The 27,526-nt window shown below is 36.1% G+C and overlaps 1 protein-coding gene across 1 annotated transcript in view; it reads left to right on the top strand.

Moving 5' to 3' along the window:
• Positions 1 to 26,460, top strand: part of TMPRSS11A (transmembrane serine protease 11A) — a gene marked incomplete at its 5' end in the record, with an annotated part of 35,172 nt that extends 8,712 nt beyond the window's left edge. The window contains 8 exon segments of the mRNA XM_038555080.1: positions 5,809 to 5,876; positions 7,846 to 8,006; positions 11,899 to 11,937; positions 13,863 to 14,034; positions 17,968 to 18,227; positions 19,762 to 19,904; positions 21,633 to 21,786; positions 26,372 to 26,460. Coding sequence (XP_038411008.1) covers positions 5,809 to 5,876; positions 7,846 to 8,006; positions 11,899 to 11,937; positions 13,863 to 14,034; positions 17,968 to 18,227; positions 19,762 to 19,904; positions 21,633 to 21,786; positions 26,372 to 26,460 — 1,086 coding nt within the window.
• Between the last annotated feature and the right edge of the window lie 1,066 nt (positions 26,461 to 27,526).

Here is a 27,526-nt window from a genome sequence, read left to right as displayed (position 1 = left end):
CACAAAACAGTATGATTTCAGTCTTAAATATTTGCTAAGACTTGTTTTGTGACCTATGATGATCTATCATAAAGAATGTTCTGTGTGTGCTTGAGAAGAATGTGTATTTTCTTGCTGTTGGGTGAAATGTTCTATATATGTCTGTTAAGTCCTTGGTCTAAAGTGTGGTCAAGTCCAAAGTTTTCTTGTTGATTTTCTGTCTGGATGATGGATCCACACTAAAAATGGGGTATTGAAGTCCTCTACTATTGTTGTATAGTCTATTTTTCTCTTCAGATCTGTTTATATTTGCTTGATTTATTTAAGTACTCTAATGTTAGGTAAAATATTTATTATGATTATATCTTCTCAATGAATTGACTCCTTTATCATTATAAAATGACTTTCTTTGTCTCTTGTTACCAGTTTTGGCTTCCTTTTTTTTTTTTTTTTTTAAGATTTTATTTATTTATTCATGAGAGACAGAGAGAGAGAGAGAGAGAGGCAGAGACACAGGCAGAGGGAGAAGCAGACTCCATGCAGGGAGCCCGACGTGGGACTCCATTCCAGGTCTCCAGGATCACTGCCCCGGCCGCAGGCTGCGCTCAATGCTCTAAGCTGCTGCACCACCCCCCAATTTTGGCTTCTTGTCTCTTGTCTGTATCAGGTCTTTGAGGAGGAAGACAACAGAAACAATGATAATAGAGGAAGGAGGTTGATAAAAATATCTGCATATGTATGTTTAGCATAAACAATCCATGATTGGGAAAAAAATGTGGATAGGTGTTTTCTGAGAAAAGTTTTTTTTGAAAAAAGAAGCAATATTAACCATCTCTAAACTTCCTGACAAAGACTACAGCACAATCTTTACTAGATAATCTATTTAGATTATTGCTCATCACTCAGGAACTATAACAGTGTCTAACAGTAATGATTCATATCCTCTCTTTTTCTCATTCTCACTGAATAATTAAATTTAGAAATTTCAAGGACAGCACACCTGGAGAGAACAGGAACCTTCTAAAAAATGACCTTTCTTTGCCTCAGGTATTCTGGTTTAAATATCTTTAGTACAGTTTAAAAAGACACAAATTATATATTTTCCTCTTCTAAAATGGTAATTCAGAGATCTAAGCTTTTGTGTTATACCAAGTTAATAATTTATCTTTTATCACTCTTAATTGTAAACATTTTAATTTACTGAATTTACTTTGCCTCTCGATCTCAAGAATAAAAACCAATTTGGAGTAAGATTATCCACTATATTGTTGCTTGGTAAGTGTGATTAGAGAGTCACAGATGTCCATCTGTTTCTTTCTGATATCCTACAAGGAGATACTGAGGAATGACTAGTACAATCAAAGAAATAACTTTGATAATATCGCATAGTGTCACACCCCACTTGTTGAGATCATTACCTCCTGGTTTAGAGTAATCAGAAAGTCATATTTCCATGGCACTCACCCACACACCCATAGACCCCATATGACACTGGATCCAAATGCCATATCTAATAGACATAGCACTGGGTTCAAAACTGTGGCAAGGTCTTATTTTTTGTTTTTTTGTTTTTTTTTTTAAGGACTTTTTTTTTTAACACAAAATGACTCAATATCCAGAAGGCTATCAAGCTTCAGAATCCTATAAACACCATTACTGCTCAGGTTTGGCCATGCTCTTTGTAGGTTTAGAAAAATTATTCATAGCTGACTTCTTGATTCTTGGGTTTTGCCAAAAATCTAGAATTATAAATAGATACAACTTTAAAAATTGCAGTAAGAACTACCAAGATTTTATTCCTCATTTTTAGAGAGCAAAGAAAACAGATTGGTGTTATAACAGTTTCTTGACTCTTTACATGCTACCTGCTACACATCAGTGGGTAGGAGCCTTTAGTAAAAACACACGTGTATTCTCATCCCAAGGTCAGCTGGTTCACTACTTTGTCACATTGGGCAAGTCACTTCCTCATCTATATAATTCAGATAATAATAGTATTCACCTCAGAGGGTTGATGAGAAAAGCAAATGAGCTCACAAATACAATGGAGTTAGTGCTTGGTGAACAGGTGACACACAACTGTGATGACTATTCTTACTCTTATAACTATTGTAGTCTCATCATGGAGGAGCTTTCCACAAGCAATCAAATTACCTGAAAATGTCCAAAAGGAGGAAGAGTACCCATCAGTAATTCATAGTCAATTTGTTTTTTTCTTCAGAAGCATTAGTCTAAATCTAATGAAAAGCTCATTAAAAACTCTTGCAAATTTCTTAGTAAATGCAGGTCTTTCTGATAAATTCTTTCTTTCTTTTCTTTCTTTCTTTCTTTCTTTCTTTCTTTCTTTCTTTCTTTCTTTCTTTCTTCTTTCTTTCTTTCTTTTCTTTCTCCAAAAACATGCTGTATTCCTATATATTGTAGGGCATGAAAAAAATCACCATACTGATCCATACAGGGTGTGCAGTATAGTAACGGAGATAACTTATTTGCATAAATGACTATGTTAAGGAGGGAGTTGAAGGGATAAGAAAAATTAAGACAGGAAGAGGAAAGATTACTCTGAGGTATAAAGAATAACCACAAAGTCAATTAAGTCTTATTTAAGACTAAACGTGTGTGTGTGTGTGTGTGTGTGTGTGTGTTTAAAGCATCTCTTATACTGTTCTTTGCGTGCTACTCTTATTATAATTAGGAGACAGCAACAGGATCTGAAGTCTTCTTCATGGCATGTTTGTGGATTCTTTAATTTCTGGTGCTCATGTGGTGTGACATTGAAATAAACTGTTTTTATACTCCATTGGCCAATTTTTGGTGGCATCTTTCTGAAGTTTGCAGTCTCAGTCATGAAACACCTCCTATGTAAACACTGGGGTTGCTGAGAGAGAAGTCAAGTTGGGAAGCATCTGACAGTGAAAGGCAAGCAACATGTATAAACAGACTTGGGTCAGGAATGAGAACTGAACGGTTGGGCGCAGTCTGTTAGTTGGAGTTACAGCCTCTCCCTAACTCTTTCATTAAACACCCCACTAACGTTCAATTGCCCTTTGAGAACTTAATCTCAGTGCAACTGCCAGCATTTCAACATCATCAAAATAAAGAAGTACTACCCTGAAAGGGGTGGGGTCTGTGTTTAATGTTAAGTGACTAAGTTCAACCAGCAAACTCTGCAAATGCCCCAGAATGGGAGGTAGGTTAGATTTATAAATCACTCTCTATTAGCTTGTGTAAATAACACATTTATAAAAACCCACATGCAATTTTTTAAAAACAAAACTTCTTCACATTTAGAATGCCAAAGTGTCAGCAGAATGTTCCTTATGAGGCAAGCTTTCAACTTTTAGGAAAAATTAATAATTATTTTAGTGACTCGTCCCTAGAAAGTTAGTTCATATATAAGATCCATTCAGCAATAAGGTTTATGCTCATGTTTTCTCTGATCTCCCCCCTTCGAAAATTTCTTTATTGTAGCCAGTCCCTGTGCTGCAGTATTTCTGTGTTTTCCTCAGGCTACTTGGATCACCTAAACATCCTGGGCCTCACCCCAAGCTAATCAAAGAGGCTTTAGAGGGGCAGGGTCCTGGAATTTGTATTAGAGGAAAATTTTATTTCTCTGATTACTGAAGTCACTTATACCTAGATTCTTGTTAATGACATTCTTTCAGCTTCTATCTTTCCAGACAACTGAACCATGCAAAGACGGGAAGGACACTGGGTGTAGATACTCTTCTCAGTAGCCATGTGACTTTAGAATGATGTCACACATAGTCAAAACTTAATCTCATACCTTCACCAACAATTACAAACAGCCAAAGGAATGATCGTGGGTAGAATTTCAGAGGATAATTACAAACCAAACTTCTGTAAATACTCAACTGTCATTTACTTTTCTTCCCTTTCATATTTAGCACTTTTCTTCCTGTTGGGTTGGTGTTTTGTTGTTGTTGGGTTGTTTTGTTTTGTTTTGCCTTTTCTTTCCTTTTGGATTTTTTCCCCCAGATACTGTAACAAGACTAGGTATGTGTAACAAGAAGAGAAATGGTTACAACCATGCCACTCCTGCAAAAACGTATCTTCCAAGACAGTTCTAGTTTATAAACCTCACACCTCCCCAGTCCATTTAAGCTTTTCTTATGTAAATGAAAATAAGTATATATTTTGGATACTAACAATTTTTCTATTTTCTAAATACTGCCTTTGATCTTCAGGTTTACAAATACATGATTAATTATATCGACGGGCAGCCCTGGTGGCTCAGCAGTTTAGTGTCACCTTCAGCCCAGGGCCTGGTCCTGGAGACCTGGGATCGAGTCCCACGTCGGGCTCCCTGCATGGAGCCTGCTTCTCCCTCTGCCTGTGTCTCTGCCTCTCTCTCTGTGTGTCTCTCATTAATAAAATCTTTTTAAAAAATTATATTTTGACAAGCTTTATACCTTAAGTCAACCAAATGTTTATTTTATAACTTATTGTTTCATAATCTCTGAAAGAACTTGAAGTAAAATGCACATCACAATTAACAAAGAGTCTGTGCGATCAATGAGAAGAGACACACTGGCAAATTGAAGATCTAAATTTAATTCCCAATTTATTATCCACCCAATGCCAGGGAAATTTACAATCTCCTTTTCAAATAAAATATGGATCAAAATAATGTTTATTCCATACCAGTTATTGTAAGGGTTAAAGGAGATGAGGAATATTTTGTGTCCCAATTAAGTATTTGTGAATGCCCAGTGGTTCCTTGATCTCTGAAATAGCCTTTCATTAATTTTTATGTTTTTGTCTTTTTCCAAATGAAAGTTGGTGACTGCTCCTTCCTTAAGGATTTAGGACATGGTTTTTGTACCTTTGGTTCTTCTACCAAGTGTGAAATGCAGTGCTCAACGTTTAGTTCAGATGACACTGTTGCCACCCAGTGGCACTAGGAGATATGCAAGCCAAAATCCAGGTGTGATAAACCACAGCCACACAGAGCTGGATCAGTCAATTAAAATTCTGTGCAAATGAACCAAAAAACCGTAGCTTATCTTTTCCTTCCTTGGTTATATAAACTAAGTAATACAACTTTGATCTAAATATGCAACACCATATTACTCTTTCTTCCTCTCTGATTTACCCTAGGGCCCACAATCAACCATTTAAAAATCATTGGCTCTCTCCCAAATCCCTAATGCCTATTCTCTGTACTTAAACCAAAAAGCTGCAGGGAAATCTGAGACGGCAATGCCAGGATGAGGGGTAGGGAACCACCTGCATGTAGTTCACTACCAAAATATACCCGGCATTTTATGTGTGTTTAATCTTTATACCCTATGAGTAGCACATCAATATCTTTGTTTTACAGGTTAGGAAATTGAAGCTCAGATTGATTCAAGAACTTCCAACATTGCCCAGTTCATAGGCAGCAGGATAGGCTTCAAACCCAGCTCTCAACCAAGGTTGTCTCCATCATCTCTCAAGGCCTCCCTCCATGTCACATCTTGGCTCTGTGTCTTTTGGCTTCATCTTCTGTAGAATTTGGGAGGATATCTTCTATTCAAAATACCTATGTTAGCACATTAGAATCACCTGGGAAGGCTTTTAAAAATATGAATGCCTAGATTCCCTCCTGATCAATTTTATCCAAAACTCTGAGAGAGGGACTCCAGTATCTATAATTTTTTTTAAAAAAATCTGTCATTGATTGTTTCATTGTGAGAGTTGAAAACCATCAGTATAAATAATATTACTCATGTTAAAACTCTTTTCTATTGCTTTAGTATTTAATCAGAAGGATATTCTTATTATAAAATATCTTATTAACACAGACTTTTTCTCTTGTTGTAATCATAGGTGGATGAGATATTTATAGATTCAGCCTTGAACAAGCATTATATCAAGAACCAAGTAGTCAGACTGACGTATGTATATTTGGGCAAAGGTGGACTCCCAGCCTGGAGGGATATAGGGCAAAAAAGATGGGAACGCTCAAAAAAAAAAAAAAAAAAAAGATGGGAACTCTCATATATTGTTGCCTCTGTGGGCTTGCTCTTGCCTAGGATTTCTCATGAATAGTATCTCTATAGCAGTCTGGAGATATAGAGGGCTGACCATCATTTTCTAAATGCAAAAACAAAGATACAGGAAGTTAAGTGATACATTCAAAGTTCCCCAAGTGACAGAAAAAGGACTCAAACCCCATGGACTGATTGTAAAGCCCAAGACTACCAGAACCTGTGGCCATGGGAAAACCTACCAAGTTGTCTGTTTTTGACAGATGTGTCATTTCAAAAATAAGAAGGCAAAGTTGACTACAGGATGGGATCATAAATTTTACCTGTAATGAAGCCCCAGGAGGCATGCCCAAACAAAAAGATGTTCATGTTCTAACAGATTTTCTGTTTGTTATGGTAAAGGGGGAAGGCTCATATCAATTGTATAAATTGCTCAGAGGTTTCAGTTGTGTTATTTGGAAAGCACGTAGCAGAACATAAATACATAATAGATGCAAACCTATGGGCCTGTAGGACTCACCCTTTTTAAAAATGAGCATATTAAAAAAATGAGCATATTCAGATAGATTTACATAAAGGAAATAATTTTTCTCACCAATAGACTAATGCCTTATTGGAAGACATATTCCAAGTTCCTTACATCTTTACTAAATAGCTAGTGACCTCCAGAAGGATTTTATTATATAAATCGGACAAATTCTACAATGTTTAGGAAATAAAAAACACATATTTGCAGAAATTCTCTGGATTTCATATCCTCTATTTTCAAATTCTGATTTACTGTAACGTTCTAACAACATTATTACAGTCTGTGAACTCCTTTGAATATACGGTCGTTATCACAATGTAAGTTTTTGTGTGGGTCCAGAGAAATTCTACCTCATAAACAATGTTTTCTTTCTGTTTCAAGAGGGAAAATTACTTGGTCATACATTTGTCAATTTGACATAAAATTCTGATTATTTGTATCTTTACATTCTAGAGCCTAAATGGACCACAATATATAAAATGCCTCAGAATCAATATGATTTCCTTTTTTTTTTTTAGTCAAAGGATTCAGGAGAATTAGGTCTCCTGCTTTTCATGGCTTGGGTCTTTTGAAATGTAAAAATAAGAGACATGCCAGATCAATACATAGATTTCATTTTTTTGAAAGACTTTTACTTGTTTGGTTTTCCTAATTTAAGAGGAAAAACTGACTACTACAGGTAAAGGGATTTGAATTTTTTTATATGAAAAAAAGTTCAAGGAACTGGACATGTTTAATCTGAAGAAGAGTCAGGAACCAAGAAAGCCATTGTCTTTAAATATTTTATGTGGAAGAGGAACTTGATGTTTTATATATGTCCCAACTGGTAGACCTAAGCCTATTGTAATGAAAGATATAAGGAGACATATTTCAACTCAAAATGAAGGACTGTCTTAAAATCAGAGCTGGGCAAAGAGAAACAGCCTCAGGAGGGCAGCAAATTTCCTATTATTTTAATTACTGTACTGGGGTCAGAGGGCCAGGGATGCTGTAGAGGTGATTCAGGTATCAGATACACGAGCAACTGGCCAAATGGACCACTAATGTTTCTTCCAATATTCAGATTTTATGATTTTGATGAAAATTTTTTTGATATGTGAATCTTAACCGCTATAACAAGCCTTCAAATTAATGGGGAAAATCTACTCAAAACATAATGGAAACTTGAAGAGGGATTGTATGAAATGATCTTGGTTCAGACAGTGACATACAAATGAATGTCAAAACCAAAGGATTAGTCCTTGACACTTTTAGCAATTAAGATATAATTCAGGGGCATTAAATCCAGGAAAGAGTATAATAACTGATTTATTCTTTGAATAAACAGCTTTCTCTTGTATGTTGTAGTCCAGAGGAAGATGGTGTGAAAGCAGATATCATTATGGTGTTCCAGTTTCCCTCTACCGAGCAAAAGGCCCTACTAAGGGAGAAAATCCTTAGCATCTTAAATCAGAAGATAAGGAACACAAGAGCCTTACCCGTAAATGCCTCTTCCGTTCAAGTTAATGGTAAGTAGGTATACCTTTCTATGGGACGTGAAATTTTCTATCAGGTCCATTTTAAAGATCTAATCTTAAACTTACTTGCGATTATTTCCATTCCAAATAACAGCTAGAATTTAGATGGGAAAAATTTTTCAAGTTAAAAAAATGACATTTCGAGGTTTTATGTTTCTCTGATGAAAGCATGTCTGAGATTAGTTGTCAAGTGGTTTTTCCTGTAGGTACTGACTGGCAGTCATCCTAAAATAAAAGCAAACATCACCACTAACAGAATTAATCTGACCTACCCACTGCCTCCATGACTAAGCATTTAGCAACAACCATTTCTCTGGGTGAGATCTTCCTAAAACAAACTCATTTGTTGCCTTTTAAGAATATGGATGGTTTCTGTATATAATGGAATTATAAAGTTTCCCTTAACTTTTTTTCCTGTGGGCATTTGGGAAAATGATAAACCAACTTTGGAGCCACGAAAGCCACCTTATAAGCAATGTTTTAAAAATCACAGAGCTAGAAAAAAAATCACTGGAACTATTATACCATTATCATTGCTCTAAAAAGGAAAACTACTCTTTATCAAGGCCCTTTTCTACACCCTTCCAATGCAACATCTAATTTTTATATTCTTAGGAAGTAGGCAAATACACTTTTATAAATATAAAAGAAAGACAAAAAATTAAGGACCCTAATAACTAAAAGATGTAAGTTTCAAATATAGATCTCTAATTTCCTAAAGGCTCTATATAATATAGTGTTCTGTAGTCAAACACATCTTAGAAATTCTATGATATTCATCTCTTACATTAGCATATTAAAGGCTCCGAGGAGTCCAACTAGATAGAGACGTATTTGCCCTTGTGCATTAAGCTGCGTCCACAAGCACCTGCTTCTGTCACACAAGTGCAGATTTCCCCTACAAATTCCAATCAACACCAGACTTAAGAGAGTTGCAGAGTAAGGGATTAATATCAGAGGTAAAACAGGATGCCCTACCTTTGTAAGAGTCTGGCTGACTCTTCAAGAGGAAACCTGATCAGGAAGTGAAAATCTGAGGGAATGGGATGGGCAGGAGTTTGCTGGTGAAGAGTCAACTACTCCGGGAATAAAGCTGGGGACCTCTCCCAACCCAGGAGGGAAGAACCTGTCAAGGGCTTAATCCACCTTGTAAGGTGGGGAAACAAATGAATTGAGGTTGTGAAATAGTGGCAATTCTGATAAATTATATGATGTGATTTCCAATAGCCAGTTAATTAGCCAGAAATTTAAAAGCCTGATCTATCTGAAACCAGCACTGAAGCATGAAATGGTGATCGGTTGCCTGGCCTTTTTGTTTTTTACAGGCTCAGTTTGTGTGCTACAGCTTATTTTAATGACTAGTATCTTAAAAGCCTGGGTGTGCTGATGGAGAACCTGATTTGAAAGTTACCCAATTCTGGGGATGCCTGGGTGGCTCAGCGGTTGAGCATCTGCCTTTGGTTCAGGGTGTGATCCCGGAGTCCCAGGATCAAGTCCCGCGTCGGGCTTCCTTCATGGAGCTTGCTTCTCCCTCTGCCTATGTCTCTGCTTCTCTCTGTGTGTGTCTCTCATGAATAAATAAATAAAGTAAGAAAGTTACCCAATTCTAACCCCATAGAGTCACTGCAAGACCACCCAAGTAATTGGCCTGTAACTTTTACTTCCATTCTCTCATCTGTAAAATTGCAATGATAATGTTTGTTCGTCCTGCAATCATAGAAATAACATGAGAATATACAAGAAAATAGAAAATGTGAAACATATAGGCCATTACGACTTAGAAAGCTAATAAGTTCTACACGTGCTTTGGAAACCTAAAAGCATTAATATGAGTAGTAGTCGAAAAAGCTGGAACCTTGAAAGTTTCCAAATTTCCAAGTGTAAAAAGAGCAGTGTTTACTAGCATGTAGGAAAACCCATTTAGCGAAAAGCTCAGCAGAATCCTCAAGGCAATTCTTTCAGGCAAAAATCACTGCTTTCCAGGAACACTCTCCGGGTGATTCCCAATGAGTGAAAAACTGTCGAAATTCTAGACCAAGTCCAGAAATAACCCTGTAACCCAAGATTATCTGTTATTTGTCAGGAATCTGTGGGTTGTTTTTGTTTTTATTTTTTGGGGGGGGGTTGGAAAAACAAAAACTGTGCTATATGGGTCCTTTATAGGATGCAGTGTGTCAAAGCAAACCTGAAATCAACCTCTTTGAATTGCAAACACCATGGCTCTGGAAGAGCAGCTCACTGCCTACATTTGGTTCCTGTGTGCTCCAGTTCCCCTTATGTGGTTTGTAGCATATGAAGCACTGAATACTAACTGGATCACTCTCAACTCAGAAGTATGCTGGAGGGTCATTTTTATGACTAAGGTGTTAATGTTTATTTCACTCCTACATATGAAAAGTAAAACTATTTGGTAAAAATTAGATATCTTCTTTTTTTAAATAAAATATTTATTTATTCATGAGAGACACACAGAGACTGAGACATAGGCAGAGAGAGAAGCAGGGTCCATGCAGAGAACCCGATGTGGGACTCCATCCCAGGATTCCTACCTAGATCATGCCCTGGACCAAAGGCAGACGCTCAACCCCTGAGCCACCCAGGTGTAACTCTAGGTATAACCATTCTCCCTAAAAATTCAATCCTCAAAAATCCAATTACACTCACAACCATTTTGAGCAACCTGGTATCATTCTTGGAAAGGGGAAATTTGCATCTTGCTCAAACTAAGATGAAATTTTAACTGAAGAATTCTAACATTATACTATTTTCTATTTTAATGCATTACTAACTAATATAGGGCATATTAAATTAGCTTTTTAAAAAATGAAACAAGAAATTTACCTATCTTAAAAATACATTTGATAGAAAATTGAGTTCTTCCATAGAGTAAATACTGGGAATCTATCTTGAGCAACCAATTCTTCACTGTATAATGACTTGAGCATGCATGTAAGGGTATTCTTGAATTGGATATTTTCAAAATTTCCACTTTACCAAATTCCTTGGTACTAGTTTCTAAATGGAATTTATTGAAGGTGAGTAGAAAGAAACATTCTTGTTTTGTACAATGTAAAGTTAGGGACAGAGAATATGAGTCTGAGAAACGTAACACCGGTTGAATTAAGTAAAACAGTTTATCCTCATTCTACTCAATAAGCCTTTTTATCTTGGAAATCATCACAGTTTTCAAAATAACCTTCCACCAACTGAGGTTTAAATGTTCATGTGTCCTTTGTCAGATTCCTAACTTTTTTGGAAATTGACAATTTAATTTACATTCTGTCTTTACCAATATTCAGCAGATGTTGGATACAAATATACAATAGTTTATTCTTCCAAAAAAAACATTTTGATAACTTAGTAATTGTGTTTTAAAAGTATTTTAAATATAGTTTATGTGGGTGGTTTCAACGATTTTTTTCTTCCTAAACGCTTTGACTAAGTAAAGGCTTATGTGAATTCTTAAATAGAGGAGACAAAAGCAGAGCTGCTCTGACTAAGGCTGGGTGTAAGCCTGGAAATCCCATCTTCTTGCTCCCTCTTACCCCATTTTCTCTATCTCCTGAAGAAAATCCAAAGAGGCTATACCCTGCACCATTAGGAAAACATAGTTCTGTATTATTACAAACTATGTGTGGGTTTTAATCATCCACTATTTGTCCCTTAATCACCTACTGCTTGAGAATGTATCAACCTAATTAGAGACTGTCTGTGAATCTCTATAAAAATTGTATACATATCCTATGTATTGGGCTGTCATTCTCCTGATTATATTATACTCAATGTCTATATGGATATAGTCAATATTCTCTGATAATTTCTGGTCGTTGAGGACAACTAAGAGAATATCACATTATCATTTTGTTCTACTTTTTTTTTTCAGCGATGAGCTCATCAACAGGAAAGCAAACTGTCCAAGCATGTAAGTCCAGTTAGCTTATAAAAGCAAGTTAAATTTCCACGTCAGAAAAGACAATATCTTCAAGTATTACCTCATGATTTTTCATCAATGTCACATATTTTCTTTGGAAGAGAGTAACAATTGGACAATAGAGTTGGACTTTTTTCCAACTCTGAGATTGATCTTTTTCATCATGTTCAAGAAAAACATATTATATGGTGGGAATTTGGGGGCAATCTGAAGAAATTATGTATTTCTGTCTTGGAATGTATTTCTGTCTTGGGCTTGCTTTTCTAATTTTTAAAAATGCTATGAAATATTCTTTCTGCTGAGAAAATCATGAGAAAGCATAAATGGGGAGGATATAGACAGTATTGACTGTGATTGAGCTATAAAGTTTTCTTAATAGGTTCATTTTCATGGTTTATAGCAGCTCTACCCACTCACTTCATATCACTGTGACCTAAATTTTGAAAGATTTATCAAAGTGGTGATGAATTTGAGCAAAGGTATTCATGCATTTGCCTCTGTGTCTTGCAAACACATTATATGTTTCTATTCATTCATTCATTCATTCATCAAATGAGTATCTTTTTCACAACTACCAAGTGCCAGAAAGTGAATACCACTATGAATAAGACACAATCCCTTCTCAAAAATGAAGAATTTGAAGGTAGGGGAAGACATAAATCAGGAAATGTTAAAATGGTGTGATAAATGCTACAACAGACAAAGTTCACAATGCAATTGACAGTCAATCATAGAGTCTGCTTAACCTGGTCTTATAGCATCAGAAAGTGATCCCTAAGAGAGGAAAGAGTGGAGAGGCCATGAGTCAAGAGACAAGTGAGAAGAATGTCCTGGGAAGGGGCAGTATTATGTAAAAATGTCTTCAGAAAAGCAAGAACATGGTCATTTCTTGCAACTGAAAAATGTCAATGTAACTGGGAAATAGAATGGAGGTTGGTGAATATAGGAAATGGGTATGATTAATAGTGATCAAGGATCAGAACAATGATGAAACATTTTGACTTTATTTGGAGGACTATGGGAAGTCACTGAAGGATTTACACATATAAGAAAGATCATTCAGTTTTCAGTACAGAGAATAGATTAGCAGAGCAAGCCCGGAAGCAGGGAGATGAGCTGGGAAGCTGTTGCTGTCCTCCAGATGAGAAAAATAGTACTCCAAACTAGAGTAGTGGCAGAGTGGTAGATTTTTAAAATGACTAGCCACAATGCAGCATACTCAATATCAGTAAAATGAGTTTTTTTTCTTTTGATATCCAATTAGTTGGAACAAGAATTGAACTACCATATATTTTTTTTATTAGCACCAAATTCTAAACAGTCTTAATTCTTAGGAACCCTAAGCAGCAGAGTAATCTCTGATCTGATGCATATTATAGAGTACATATTTATTCCCACCAATATTGAATGGGGTGTTTATGTGGAAACATGGAACTCTTCATCCTGAAGAGTGAGAAACTGGTTATTCGACATTAACCCAGGCACACCTTAGGAAGTCATGCAGTCATGCAGAAAAATGTATGGGAGAAAGAGTTCCAAAAAATGGGCAATTACTTGTCTGGCGAGTTCTTCTGGTAAAGACACACACTGGATCATCTGAAACTGGGAAGCAATAATCTTGGTAGGAGCTCCCAGGACATCTAGATGATGGATACCACCTAAGTCCTCAGGGCACATACTTTGTGATATGTCAACCCTTTGTAATTTAACATAGTTTTAGTAGGCAATATATATCCACATCTCTAAATACAGGATGAGCAAAAAACATCAATATACCAGGAAGCACAGAGGATAGATATTAGTATTGCATATGTTTATATAATGACAAATGCAGTACATTACAGTTCTCTCTTAGGTTCTCTGAATCAAAGACAATAGAGACGTTTCTTATAACTTAATGATCTTATCTCTTATAGGTTGTGGTAAACGAGTTGTTCCATTAATAGTCAATAGAATAATGTCTGGAGACATTGCAGCCAAAGCTGCCTGGCCTTGGCAAGCTTCCCTTCAGCGTAATAACATTCATCAGTGTGGAGCCACCTTGATCAGTAATACATGGCTCCTCACCGCAGCACACTGCTTTACGAAGTAAGTTACTGACTGTAACAGTTTTCACTACTGTAGAAAAACTGAGTTTTATTATGTTCTGAGTAATAATCAATGCCCCCAGGTATTACTGAAATAAATGAGAAAATTTTCTTTCTGGTTCTTTTCTAATATAATGTTATAGTTGCATACTTATTTGCAAAGTCAGTGGGGGTAGCAGTCATTATCCTAGCACTCATTGGTCATGGCCCTACAGGGCTTGGGGGTGTTTAGAGTATAGTTGACACAAATGTTACATTAGTTTCAGGTGATTCAATTTTTCTATATGTTATGCTATGCTCACCACGAGTGTGTCTGCCATGTATCACCACAGAATGCTATTACCGTATCATCGACTATATTTCTTATGCTGTGCCACTTATTCCTCTGACTTGTTCATTCCATATTTTTCCCATCTCTCAATGCCCTTCCCATCTGGCAACCACCAGTTTGTTCTCTGTATTTATAGGTCTGATTCTGCTTGTTTATTCTTTTTTTAATATATATTCCACATACAAGTGAAATAATACGGTATTTGTCTTTCTCAGTCCAAATTATTTATTATTAGCATAATATTCTCTAGGTCCATCCATGCTGCTGCAAATAGCATGATCTCATCCTCTTTATGGCTGTGTAATATTCCTCTGTGTGTGTCTGTGTGCATGTGTGTACACATCTGACAGCTTCTTTATTCGTTTATCAGTGGATACTTCGGTTGCTACCATATCTGGGATATTATAAATAATGCTGCAATAAGACATAGGGGTGCATATATCCTTTTTCTTTTAGTTTCTTTTTTAAGTTTTTATTTAAATTCCAGTTAATGTACAGTGTAATATTAGTGTCAGCTGTACAATTTAGTGTTTCAACACTTACATACAATACCCAGTGCTCATCATAATAGTTGTACTCCTTAATTCCCACCACCCATCCAACCCATCCCACTATACACCTCCCCTCTGGTAACCAACAGTTTGTTCTCTACAGTTAAGAGTCTAATTCTTGGTTTGCCTCTCTTTTTTCCCTTTGCTTATTTGTTTTGTTTAAATTTCACATATGAGTGAAATCACTGGTTCATTTCACTTAGCATAATCTCTAGTTCCATCCACGTCATTGCAGATGGCAAGATTTCATTTTTTATGGCTAAGTAATATTCCGTTGTGTGTATATATATATATATATTTTTTAAGTAAATAAACCTTTATTCACATTCCAATTTTAACAAATCATATCTATATTCATGTTTCCATACAGTAATTTATATAAAAAATGCTAAATTTTAAATATACTTTATTTTTTTAAACATTTTGTTTATTTATTCATAGAGACACAGAGAGAGAAATGCAGAGACACAGGCAGAGGGAGAAGCAGGCTCCATGCAGGGAGCCTGATGTGGGACTGGATCCTGGGTCTCCAGGATCACACCCTGGACTGAAGGCGGCACTAAACCCGCTGAGCCACCAGGGCTGCCCTAAATAAGTGCTTTAAAATAGACACCAGTCACACTAGCTAGAGGGAAAATATATATACAATATGTGCTCTAGTACGTAAAATCAAACTTTTTAAAGTGAAATTTAAGGACAGTGTAAGTTATCACATCAATTACATATAGAAATACAAATACACCTCCACAGATCATTAACTTTCCCCTAACAATGGCAGGACTTTCAAAATCCTAATAGAACCAACCTGGTTTCTTTAAGAAGACAATGTCACACAGGAAAAGAATTAAAAAATAAAAATAAAAACAGGTGGACATTTTAGATTAAGAGGCTGAAGAAACATAATCAAGTAAAATGCATCAGTCTTGATTGAGCCCTGGTTCAAAAACAATTAGACATTTTGCATATAAGGTGACATCGTAGTTTTGATTTAGAATGCATATATATTTTTTTTAATTAGTGTTTTTGTTTTCTTTGAATGATTACCCAGTAGTGGGATTACTGTGTCATATGTTAATTCTATTTTTAACTTTTTGAGGAACCTCCATATGGTTTTCCACAATAGCTGTACCAATTTACATTCTTGTCAACCAAGAGTTCCTTTTTTCTCCACATCCTAGCCAACAGTTGTTTCTTATATTTTTCATTTTAGCAATTCTGACAGGTTTAAGGTGATGTCTCATTTGGTTTTGATTTACATTTCTCTGATGACCAGGCATGTTGAGCCATCCATAAGTCTTCTCTGGAAAAATGTCTATTTGGGCCCTCAGCCCATTTGTCAGTTTCTTTGGTGTTTAGATGTATAAGTCCTTTTTTTATATTTTGAATATTAACCTTTTATCAGATATATCATTTGCAGATATATTCTCCCATTCAGTAGGTTTCCTTTATGTTTTGTTGATGGTTTCTTTCACTGTGCAAAAGATCCCAAATACCCAAGGCAATCTGGAGAAAGAACAGGGCTGGAGGAATCACAATCCCAGATTTCAAGATATATTACAAAGTTGTAGCCAATAAAGTTTGATACCGGCACAAAAATAGACACATAGATCAATATAGCTGAATAAAGTTCCCGGAAATAAACCCACCATTATGTGGTCAATTAATCTACAACAAAGGAGGCAAGAATATACAATAGGAAAAAGACAGTCTTTTCAACAAATGGTGTTGGGAAAACCATACAACTACATGCAAAAGAATGAAACTGGACCACTATCTTATATCATACGCAAAAATCAACTCAAAGTGGGTTAGAGACCTAAACGTGAGACCTGAAACTGTAAAATTCCTAGTAGAAAGCACAGGTAGCAATCTCTTTGTCATCAGCTTTAGAAACATTTTTCTAGACATGTCTCCTTGGGTAAAGGAACAAAAAGCAAAATTAAACTACACCAAAACACTACTATTTTGAGACTACACCAAAATAAAGAGCTTTTGCATGGTGAAGAAACCATTAACAAAATAAAAGACAACCCATCAAATGGGAGAAGATATTTGCAAATTAAATTCTGACTTTTGATACCATAGTAAATTCTGCCTACCTGAGTCTAAATCTGCATAGAGACTTAGATTCTTAAAGTTTGAAAGACATCAGAGTTCAATAGGTCAGTATTTTAGAATGCACAGAAATCCCTTATGCAGATGCCTAGTTTGGCATTGAATATCTCAAAGTAATAGAGAGCTTACTAGCTCCAAAGTTTGCCAATTTTGTGGTAGACTGTTCTACTTTGCAAATATCTTTAAACGCTGAAAACCAAATCTGCAACCTTATAACTTCCACCCATTGATATTTGTTCTTTCACCTAGAAGAGAAGATATCAAATTTCTTTCTTTCCCCATAGAATGATTGGTTTAGCGCTACCTTCAGCCCAGGGTGTGATACTCGAGACCGGGGATCAAGTTCCATGTCAGCCTCCCTGCATGGAGCCTGCTTCTCTCTCTCTGTCTCTCTCTGTGTGTGTTTCTCATGAATAAATAAATAAAATCTTTTAAAAAATCATATTCTCAAAAGAGAATTATCTAACTACCCCCCCCCCCCGTACTCTATTCAAGTGCCCTATTTTATTTTATTCAAAGCCATTATTACTGCTTGGATTTATTTATCTGTTAATTATTTATCTGCTTTGCTCTTTTTCCTTCCCTGGAATTGAATATAGCCACCAGCAGGCACATTTTCTGTCTGGTTCACTACTTTAACTCCAGCACTTCAAATAAGTCTCACCATATAGAATTTCAATAAATATTTGTTGAAGAGATAAATGAATGATAGTTTATATGCTTTACAGTTCTAAAATTCAATCATTCTTTTTTGGATTTTAGCTCTAAGATGCTGTTTGTACACAGTTTATCTTTCAAAATAGCAATAGACTATATTTAAAGGTCAAAGGAAACTATCACTACAACCAAATATTTTTAAGATAGAATTTTTAAATTAGCCTTCATGCAATTATTATAGTGCAGTTTATATATTCTGTTCATTTCTAACCTTTTCCAGTAGTGCAAATCCACATCAGTGGACTGTTAGCTTTGGAACAACAATCAATCCTCCGTTAATGAAAAGAAGTATCAGAAGAATTATTGTCCATGAGAGATATCACTCCCCAGCAAGAGAATACGACATTGCTGTTGTGCAGTTCTCTCCTAGGGTCACCTTTACTGATAACATCCGCCGGGTTTGTCTGCCAGAAGCCTCTGCATCCTTCCAACCAAATTCTACTGTCTATATCACAGGATTTGGAGCACTCTTCTATGGTGGTAGGTATCTCAAAAAGGACCACGGGCACTATGTCCGATTTAGGACAATATGATTTAATCTCCATTAATATTATCTTGCCAGCCATTCCTGCACAGCTTGATTAAATTAGAGTTCTTATTTTGTACATAACAGAAATTCAACTTTCACTAAAGCAAAGATAATAATAAAATGGCAAACTTGGCCCTTGTAATTTAGAAGTCAATAGAGATATGAGCCTGGTTTCAGGCATAGCTGGATTCAGGAGTCTGTATGATGCCATTAGGTTCTGAATCTTCCCATTTCTGGCTCTGTTTTCCCCTAGGTTGCCTTCATGTGGAGGGATTCTAGCTCCACATAGTGTCAAAGGTGGCCAACAGCTCAGGGTTTATGTCATCTTCTCCTAGTAGATGTGGAGGGAAGAACATGTCTTCTTTGCCAGAATCTACACTAATCCCTGAAAAGGTCTCTTTTGGCCCTGCTTGTGTCCAGGGGTACTTGGATTGACTAGCTAACTCAATACTCACTTCTGTGCCCATTCCAAGAAAGCCAGGTTTGTGAGAGGCAGCCTGGTCAGAATCACATGGAGTAAGGGAGAGGCAGTTCCAAAAGGGTGGGCTTCAAGGAAGACATAAAAAAAGCAAATGTTCCCTCAGCAACACTAGAGCCTATGTCTATGTTCTGTTCTCTACACAATGCCAGCCGTACATCGATGTGTTGTCATCCTCATATCCACCTTCACTCCAAGACTCCCTCCCTTTATGCCCACCTTTGTGAGCCTCCCTCTATCCTTTTCATCTCCTCCTCCCCCTTGTTTATTCCACTACTCCTTTTCACTTTCCTCGGCCACCTTACGAGTTTCCCCATTGCTCAGCTACAATGTCCAGTTGCAGCAAAATCTGCTTCAGAACTACAGAGATTAATTGAAAAATGATCAGCAATAAGAATGCTGTGTAGAGAGTCTCTGATAACAAAGCTTCCATGGCCTTCTCTAAAATGATTTAACTTGATATGCTAACTTAAACTTTTCATGAATAAAAAATGATTTTGTTTTTGTTTTGGGGGCAAATGTAGTCAGATACACTCTGGATTGTAAAATCTCACCTAGTTACAGATACATAACAACAGCAAGAGAGTTTGCTTAACTCTGGGAAATGTTTTTCTTCCTAATATAGGTATTTATAAAATGTGATAAGCATAATAATTATCATTTTAAAAAATATTTTATTTGTTTATTCATGAGAGACACAGAGAGAGAGAGGCAGAGACAGAGACAGAGACAGAGACAGAGAGAGAAGCAGGCTCCCTGTGGGAATCCCTGGACCCTGGGATCATGCCCTGAGCCAAAGGCAGACCACTGAGCCACCCAGGCATCCCAATAATTATCATTTAAATGTGTCAGATTCCAAAGGGAAGTTTATTCTCTAGAAACTGCTTACATTAACCTCATTTTGTGTTGATAATTTTAGTATGAAATAGTTTAGAAAAAAGTCCACTCACTTCATTCTAGCTAAGATGTTGATTGTAAACTCTAAAACTCCTTTGTTTTCCCTGAAGGGAAATCCCAAAATAATCTTCAAGAAGCCAAACTGAAAATCATAAGTGATGAAGTGTGCAAGCAACCACATGTATATGGCCATGATATAAAATCTGGAATGTTTTGTGCTGGATATCTGGAAGGAATATATGATGCTTGCAGGGTAGGTAGAGAGATTATTTTAATATCATTAATTCAAAACATGTTTATCTCTTTCAAGAAATAGTCTATGTTCTTTATGTTAGTACCTACACAAATATCTTGTCAGTTCAGTAATTTCTAAATGCAAATTTCACAACACAAACATTTTTAGGTGTTTTATTAAGCAAAATGATATAAGCAGAGTTTCTTTGATCCTATCAAACAACTAACCACCAAAATTAAATTTTCTTAGTACCAGAAGTCCAAAGATTCATAAAGCAGTCCCCTTCTTTAAAGGGCTTTCATCTAGAAAGGAAATAATCATGAACAATGAACTGTGATGAGAAGTTTTAAATAATATAATGGAGAGCAAATATTTTTAGGGTGAAGGGAACATTTTGCAGCAAGTATCAGAGAGATCATACTGAAGGGTATGAGGCCTGAAGGATAAATGGCCCTTGCCCAGTATAGAATAAAAGCACAATTGTCCGTGTATAGAAAGAGTGCAGCAAAAATTATGAAGGCATGAAATTATAATTCATATTTGAGGGAATTCCAAGTAATTAGTTGGGTCTCAGCATAAAGAGGATGATAGGGGAGAAGCAGTTAATGCTTAGTGAGAAGGTGGATTAGACCATGTTGAGACTACTTGGTGCCCTTTCCAGTGCCTTCCTCTGCTGTCCAATAGCTATTCTGAATGTATATTTTCAGACAAAGATCGAAAGTCTATTTCTTCCTGGAAGTACTTGCTTTATAACATAGGATTCTTGAAAACTCCAAGGAGGTGATGCTCCATGATGAAAGGATCAAAATTGTTTTGAAATCAGGTAGCAGAAAGCTCTGCCCAGAGTCCCACAAGTTACACATGGAAACTTCTGTTGGAAAAGGAGCAGGGAGTTTTGTAGTGTACAGGTGGGGCAGGAGCAGAATCTGGTACATATCCAGACTACTCAGTTGCTGAGAATGTGGAGGAAGGCAGTTGGAATTCAGAGAATGCACAGAAAATTCCAAACCATGATGGACAAGAGGAAGGTGGTAACAGGAGTCCGTTTGCAGACAAGATATGGGAGTCTAGGCAAATGGTGAGATTAGTGATATGTCTCAGGAAGGACGTGGTCATAAAGAAATTTCACTGAATTGAGGAGCAGAGGTAAGATTCCTGCTCCATGACTGTGCAAGTGAATTTCTATAACCATAGAAAAATTGGGGAAATTATCGAGAAAGTGAATTAGGAACAGAGTCCAAGACAGGAATACAGTGATTATAATTGAGGTGCATGGTGAGGGGTTTAGTTTGTCCAATAAAACCGAGGTCCAAACACCCTGCCTGGAGTCAGAAAAAAACCAACACCAGCTAGACTTTCTGTGTTGTGTACTTCAAATTTGCCAGTAGACCTTAGTCATTCTCAAAATACACACACACACACACACACACAGAGTACCTGTGTGAAGTGATAGATGTGTTAATTAACCTGACTGTGGTAACCATTTCACAAAGTATAAGTATGTTAAATATCTTGTTCACATTAATATATACAATTTTATTTCTCAATTATATGTCCATAAAGCTGAGAAAGTTAAAATGTGGAAATTGAAATTTAAGGCTTTTATAACTTGAAATCTACATTTCAATTAATTATCTATAACTGGTAATCAATATATATGCTTTCTAATAATAAAATATGTGATTCATCAGAATATTTTAAGTAATAAGTTTTATATTTAACTAATTTTCTTTCTTTTATTTTCAGGGTGATTCTGGGGGACCTTTAGTTGTAAAGGATCTTAAGGATACCTGGTATCTCATTGGAATTGTGAGCTGGGGAGATAATTGTGGTCAAAAGAATAAACCTGGAGTCTACACAAAAGTGGTTTATTACCGAAACTGGATCACTTCAAAAACAGGCCTTTTTTTTTTATTTTTTTTTTAAATTTTTTTAATTTTATTTATTTATTTATGATATTCACACAGAGAGAGAGAGAGAGAGAGAGAGGCAGAGACATAGGCAGAGGGAGAAGCAGGCTCCATGCACTGGGAGCCCGACGTGGGATTCGATCCCGGGTCTCCAGGATCGCGCCCTGGGCCAAAGGCAGGCGCTAAACCGCTGCGCCACCCAGGGATCCCAAAAACAGGCCTTTAATTTGCTATAAAAGTTAAATATTGAGAGCTTTAAGTAGGCTATACGTGTATCAGAATTTAAATATTCAGAGAATGTAGTACAATGAAGTAAGATTAAATGACATTATTTATTTTAGATCACCTCAATCAAGCAATAACCTATAGCCCATTTATAAGGAGTTTAAGTCCTTATAGATTTGTAAAGGAGTGGGTCAGTTTAGTCTGAATTAGGAGTCTCTCATACAGCAGAGACACTCAGTTGTTACATCATGCAAGTTGAAGTATAAAAAAGATGTAATGAAAACTTTTGAAAATAATCCATGAGATTTTTAGAATGGCTTTGTCAAGGAGGTCCCCTTAAGTGGGAAATTTTTTGATCTCTTGGAGTTCAGGAAAACCTTACATAATTTTTTTTATCATTTCTCCTGAGCTCACAAATACTTCCTTTTCTTTTTCCTTATTATTCCAAGTTTTCCAAAGAGATTTTTCACCATAAAACATTTTCTACTTATAAACCCTTTGGAAGGATGCTTGGGGAAAAAAAGTTATATCTAGGAAACAAATTATGGTGATAAATCAAGCCAGAGATCTTCTAAACTTTCTCTATTATGAAACTTCCCTAATTTTTTGGTGATTTTTTTAAAACAACACACAGAGAAAGAGAAATAACCCTACCCTCAAATATATCCAGAGAAAACCTGATTAATAAAAGAATATACATAATAATTAGCTAATCAAAAATGTATCTTTGTTACAAAAGCTGGGGGGAAGATGATGTAATTTCATGAATCATTACAAAACAATGGCCCAAAAATTTGACATTTCATAGATACATTTACCGTGTTTGAGCCACCAGGAGGTGGCTGTGCACATTACTGTAAGGTTAAATGCCTTGAAAAAAAAATTGATAATTTGCTAATATGTTGAAGACTTAATGAACCTTGCCTTTCTCCATAGAAAAAAATATTTATACCTTTGAATTGCTGCAGCCAATTATCTTTATGGCAGTAGTCTAATTATTGCGACCATGAAACACCAATTTTTAAAATATTTAATAAATATAAATTTTAGGGACCTACCACACAGAACACATGAACAAAGTGATCTGAGAAACCACATATACTGCCTTAGTAAAGTGTGTCATGAAGACATTAGGAAAGTCAGGCTCATGTATGGAGTCCAAATATAAGCCAAACCATTGAAAAATTGAGTTACTTTCTAATAATATCTCCCCATGGGCTATTGATAAGGCATGAAAATAGTTCTATAATAATCTAAAAGACACTAACAATTTATTCACACACACACACACACACACACACACACACACACACAAATCCATAACCTAGACTCGTAGAATTTTAAAGCTTAGGAAAGACTGCAAATCATGCAGGCCAATACACCTACAGTTCAGCCAGCTCAACCCAGGAAACGTAAATGACCTGGTGAACCTATAGGTAGTTTGTACCCACAGTGGGCCTAGAACCTAGGTACCAATTTCACATGCCTTTTCCCTTACAAAGTCCCTTTCTTTATGTTGGCTAAATGAATTTAAATTTTTAAAAAAATGTCTCTTTCTGATCATCTATATTTATTAAATACTCAGATCTATAAGAATTTCAGTGACTTCTGTTGAATCTATTTTAAATTTAAAAACTCTTAAGAATTTTAAATGATGTGATTCACTTACTTGGGCAGCAGGCTGCCAATTCTCTGAACTCATTTCAGGGTAAAGTTGCTTCTCCACATATAAAAATATATATAGGATTATAAATTAGTCGATATTATGGTGGTAAGATATAATTCTGACTTTTTAATGTTAAGTTTCAAGAAATGATCCTAGAGTTATAAACTTTGTATTGCTAAACTGTTTTGTGCAGCTTTTCATTCTGGCCTACATATAGGCAAATATTGATATATCATTTTAAATCTAATAATAAAGTTGATGATCAGAGCATTCTACAAATAATATCACTGAATCTGTGTTAGGCCAAATCTTAGCATGAATCTTACAACTGCTATTAAGAATTGCATTTCTTTTAAATAACTAGTTTAGGGCATTTTGGTCATTGTGATAAACAAAAATATCTCCACACATTGACAAATATCCCTAAGGGGCAAACTGTCCCCTCTTGAGAACTACAGTTCTGAAGGCAGTTGATCATTTTTAGAAATGCAAGAGATGGAGCACCTGGTGGCTCCAATTGGTTAAGCATCTGAAACTTGGTTTCAACTCAGGTCATGATCACCATGAGCCTGCTTGAGATTCTCTCTCTCCTCCCTCTGCCACTCTCTCTGTCTCTAAAATATACGAATAAATAAAATCTTTGGGAAAATAATGCAAGAGATACCTCAAAATTATGACACTGAGTATTCAAAAATTATGGTTTCCTGATCAAACTGAACATTCACTACCATGCTTCTAAAAGAAGTAGTGAAATAAAACAGTGGCTATTTCAAATACAGACAGATCTCCCTATATACAATGTGCTTGAAGGATTTCTCTCATACCCTTGCCTAGACTAGAGCATATTTATGGAGTGCCAATAACCATTACCATGAAGATAGACTTTGTAAACATATCCTCTAGTAGAGTTCCTCTATCTTGACCACAATCCACCATAGAAAATATATTCCACACCACAGCTCTATAAAAATATAACAAAATTCATATATATTTAAAATATTAAAAACTGAAACAAAAGTTTCATAAAACAATACTTATCCTACTGAGTACAATAAAAAATCCAATATTTTCTATTCTATTCTTTTAGTTTTTTTATAATGCTTGCCCCACCAAGTAAGTTTATTTCAAAACCTAGTGGACCATGATCTGCAGTGCCTATAAAACATTCTAGAATAATCCACAATTATGAATACCATATTGTTATTATCTCATCTACCTCTACTGCTCTTCCCACCTTCATCCTCTCCCCACTCTATCCATTTAGTAAATTGCAGCTCAGTTATGACACTATTCAATACCATTGTTCCCACGCATTCAAATCTTCACTGCTTTCCCCTTTGCCTAACAAATAGTCTAAATCTATGTCACCATAGCTTTTAAGTCCCTGTACAATCTGACAACAATGAACAGACTTTTTATTTTGCTTGTACTCAGTACTCCTGTAACACTGAATGTTACACTTCATTCTCTAAATACATTCTCCTCTGGTCATGCAATGTTCTCTTCACTCTACAAGATCTAACCCAAATATTACCTCTACCAAGAATACTTTTATTTTCTCGATAAATTTACTCTCCACAGTGAGGGTGACAGAACATGAGAGACTCCTAACTCTGGGAAACGAACAAGGGGTAGTGGAAGGGGAGGTGGGCCGGGGTTGGGGTGACTGGGTGATGAGCACTGAGGGGGGCACTTGACGGGATGAGCAGTGGGTGATATACTATATGTTGGCAAATTGGACTCCAATAAAAATAAATAAATTAAAAAAATAAATTTACTCTCCATTCAAAACCTTTGTGAATTTGTTTGTTCCTCTTCTAAAGCATTTCTCATACTTTGCATTATAGTTTTAAATACATGTATTATCTCTACAAAATACACTTTTAAGTTTCATAAGGCTAAGGACTGCTTTATTCATTTTTGTATTACCCACAGTATTACAGGATTCTGTATGTATTGTGTTTAGTGAAGGAATAAATTCACAGAGGCAAATTATGATTCCTATAAGGGCAAGACACTTCAGTCCTCAGTTACTAACTGCTTCCCCCATGTCACTTTACTCACCTTTCCAACCTGTGCTGATCCTGCTTTGCATATTCCCAAATGTTCCTAAAGACCTCCTGCTCCCCACCTGCACCAGAATTAATCAAGATACAGAAAAGTATGGATGACAGTGGCCTTTCAGGAGGCCCTCTAACCCAAAAACTGTTCCCCATATTACTTTAAATGAGTGCAACTCAAACCCATAGGGATATATGGAAATAAGGCTAAAAATCTCCCTTCCCCTTTCATCATTTTTATTTGATCTGCTAGGACTGTTCTTTCTTCCTTTTTCTCTCATGGACTTCACAAATCTGGATACTTCCAAATGGTCATGTTATATATATACATATATATAAAATTTCATATAAGAATATATATATATATATATATTCTTCTGATCGAGGCCCTTCTCTGTCGAATTTGCCTGATAGGAGACAATGTGAGATAAAACTAAAACTCACATGAAGTACACCTACATTTTTAAAAGTTCATAGAAATAAAGGACTTTGAATTTCCTCTTGAAAAAGAGGACATTTGACTTATTGATTTTAATTTTCCATATACAACTGTCCTTTTCATTTCCATTAGTAATCAAGGTTTGACTGATTAACTTTTTAAAATTGTTTTTGCTGTTTTCCAAGTTGAGGAGACTCCTTCCACACCAGAAGTCACTAAATTAAATACAAGGCAAAACCCCCAAATGCAACAATGTAATCCAAGAATATGCTAATGGTGATCTGGGGCTCATGGGCTAATGAAGGATGGAGAAACTCAAGAGTGTGAAGACTTGGTATGTAAGTACATGCCAGGAATACCCAAACTGTAAGAAAAATGCCACATTTTAGATGGGTAACTGAAAAATCACTTGTCCAGAACTGTGGTATTTTGAGCTAAAGTTAGAATTATGGAGGTCCTATTTTAGAGAGGTTATATCAAAAGCCATTTTACAAGTTTTTAATCTAAAGATGAAAGCCAGTGGGGAGGGGAATCTAGATACAAATCTGCTTAGGTAGAAACAAGAAAAGTCTGAAAGAGTAAGTTCAAAGGAAAGTCTGGAAACTCAGAACCTAATTCTTAGAATAATAATGGCAAAGTGAGGCATAATTTAATAGAATAACATAGTTATTCTTTGCACAAATAACGGTAGATGATTAAAGATCCAGTCTCAGGTTTTTTCATTGAAAAACCCACATTGCTTGCTACGTTTCTAAAGTGGGAGGTGGGCTGCTATAGTAACATCATTAGCCTGTATACTTCTCAGGAGACAAAATAGGCCTCTTCATATACTTGGGTTTTCTAACTCAGGTTAATATTATTGGGATATGTAGATAGAAGCTAGAGTGACGTCTTAATTAATTGGCATAGGGAAGAGCTGAGGAAGAAAGAAGGGATGGGGATGAATGGGAAAATTAAGGCTGAAAGTTCAGAGATTAATATTAATAGTTACTATCACCTCAAAGGGGCCCAGCAGACCTCTAGATCCTGGACGAGCCATAGGGACAGTCTGAGAGTGTATTCAGCACAGTAGTCTTCCTAAGTTTGCAAATTCAGCATCCCTAAGGATGCTACATAGTTGACATACTGTTGGCACCTGATCTTGATACTCCAGAGACTATGGTGGTGGCATTTCTGCACGGCCTGTATGTACACCTCTCAAATGCTAAAACAAAACAAAACAAAACAACAGCCAGAGGAATGAAGAATGGTATGGCCACTTTGGAAGAGTTTGGCAATTTCTTTAAAAACTAAACTCGAGGGGAGGGGCAAGACGGCGGAAGACTAGGGTCCCCAAGTCA

The sequence above is a fragment of the Canis lupus genome, chromosome 13 (genome assembly GCF_011100685.1).
Source record: "Canis lupus familiaris isolate Mischka breed German Shepherd chromosome 13, alternate assembly UU_Cfam_GSD_1.0, whole genome shotgun sequence".
Taxonomy (NCBI): Eukaryota; Metazoa; Chordata; class Mammalia; order Carnivora; family Canidae; genus Canis; species Canis lupus.
The sequence above is the reverse complement of the archived record's forward strand: the minus strand, read 5'-3'. Positions and strand labels throughout refer to the sequence as shown.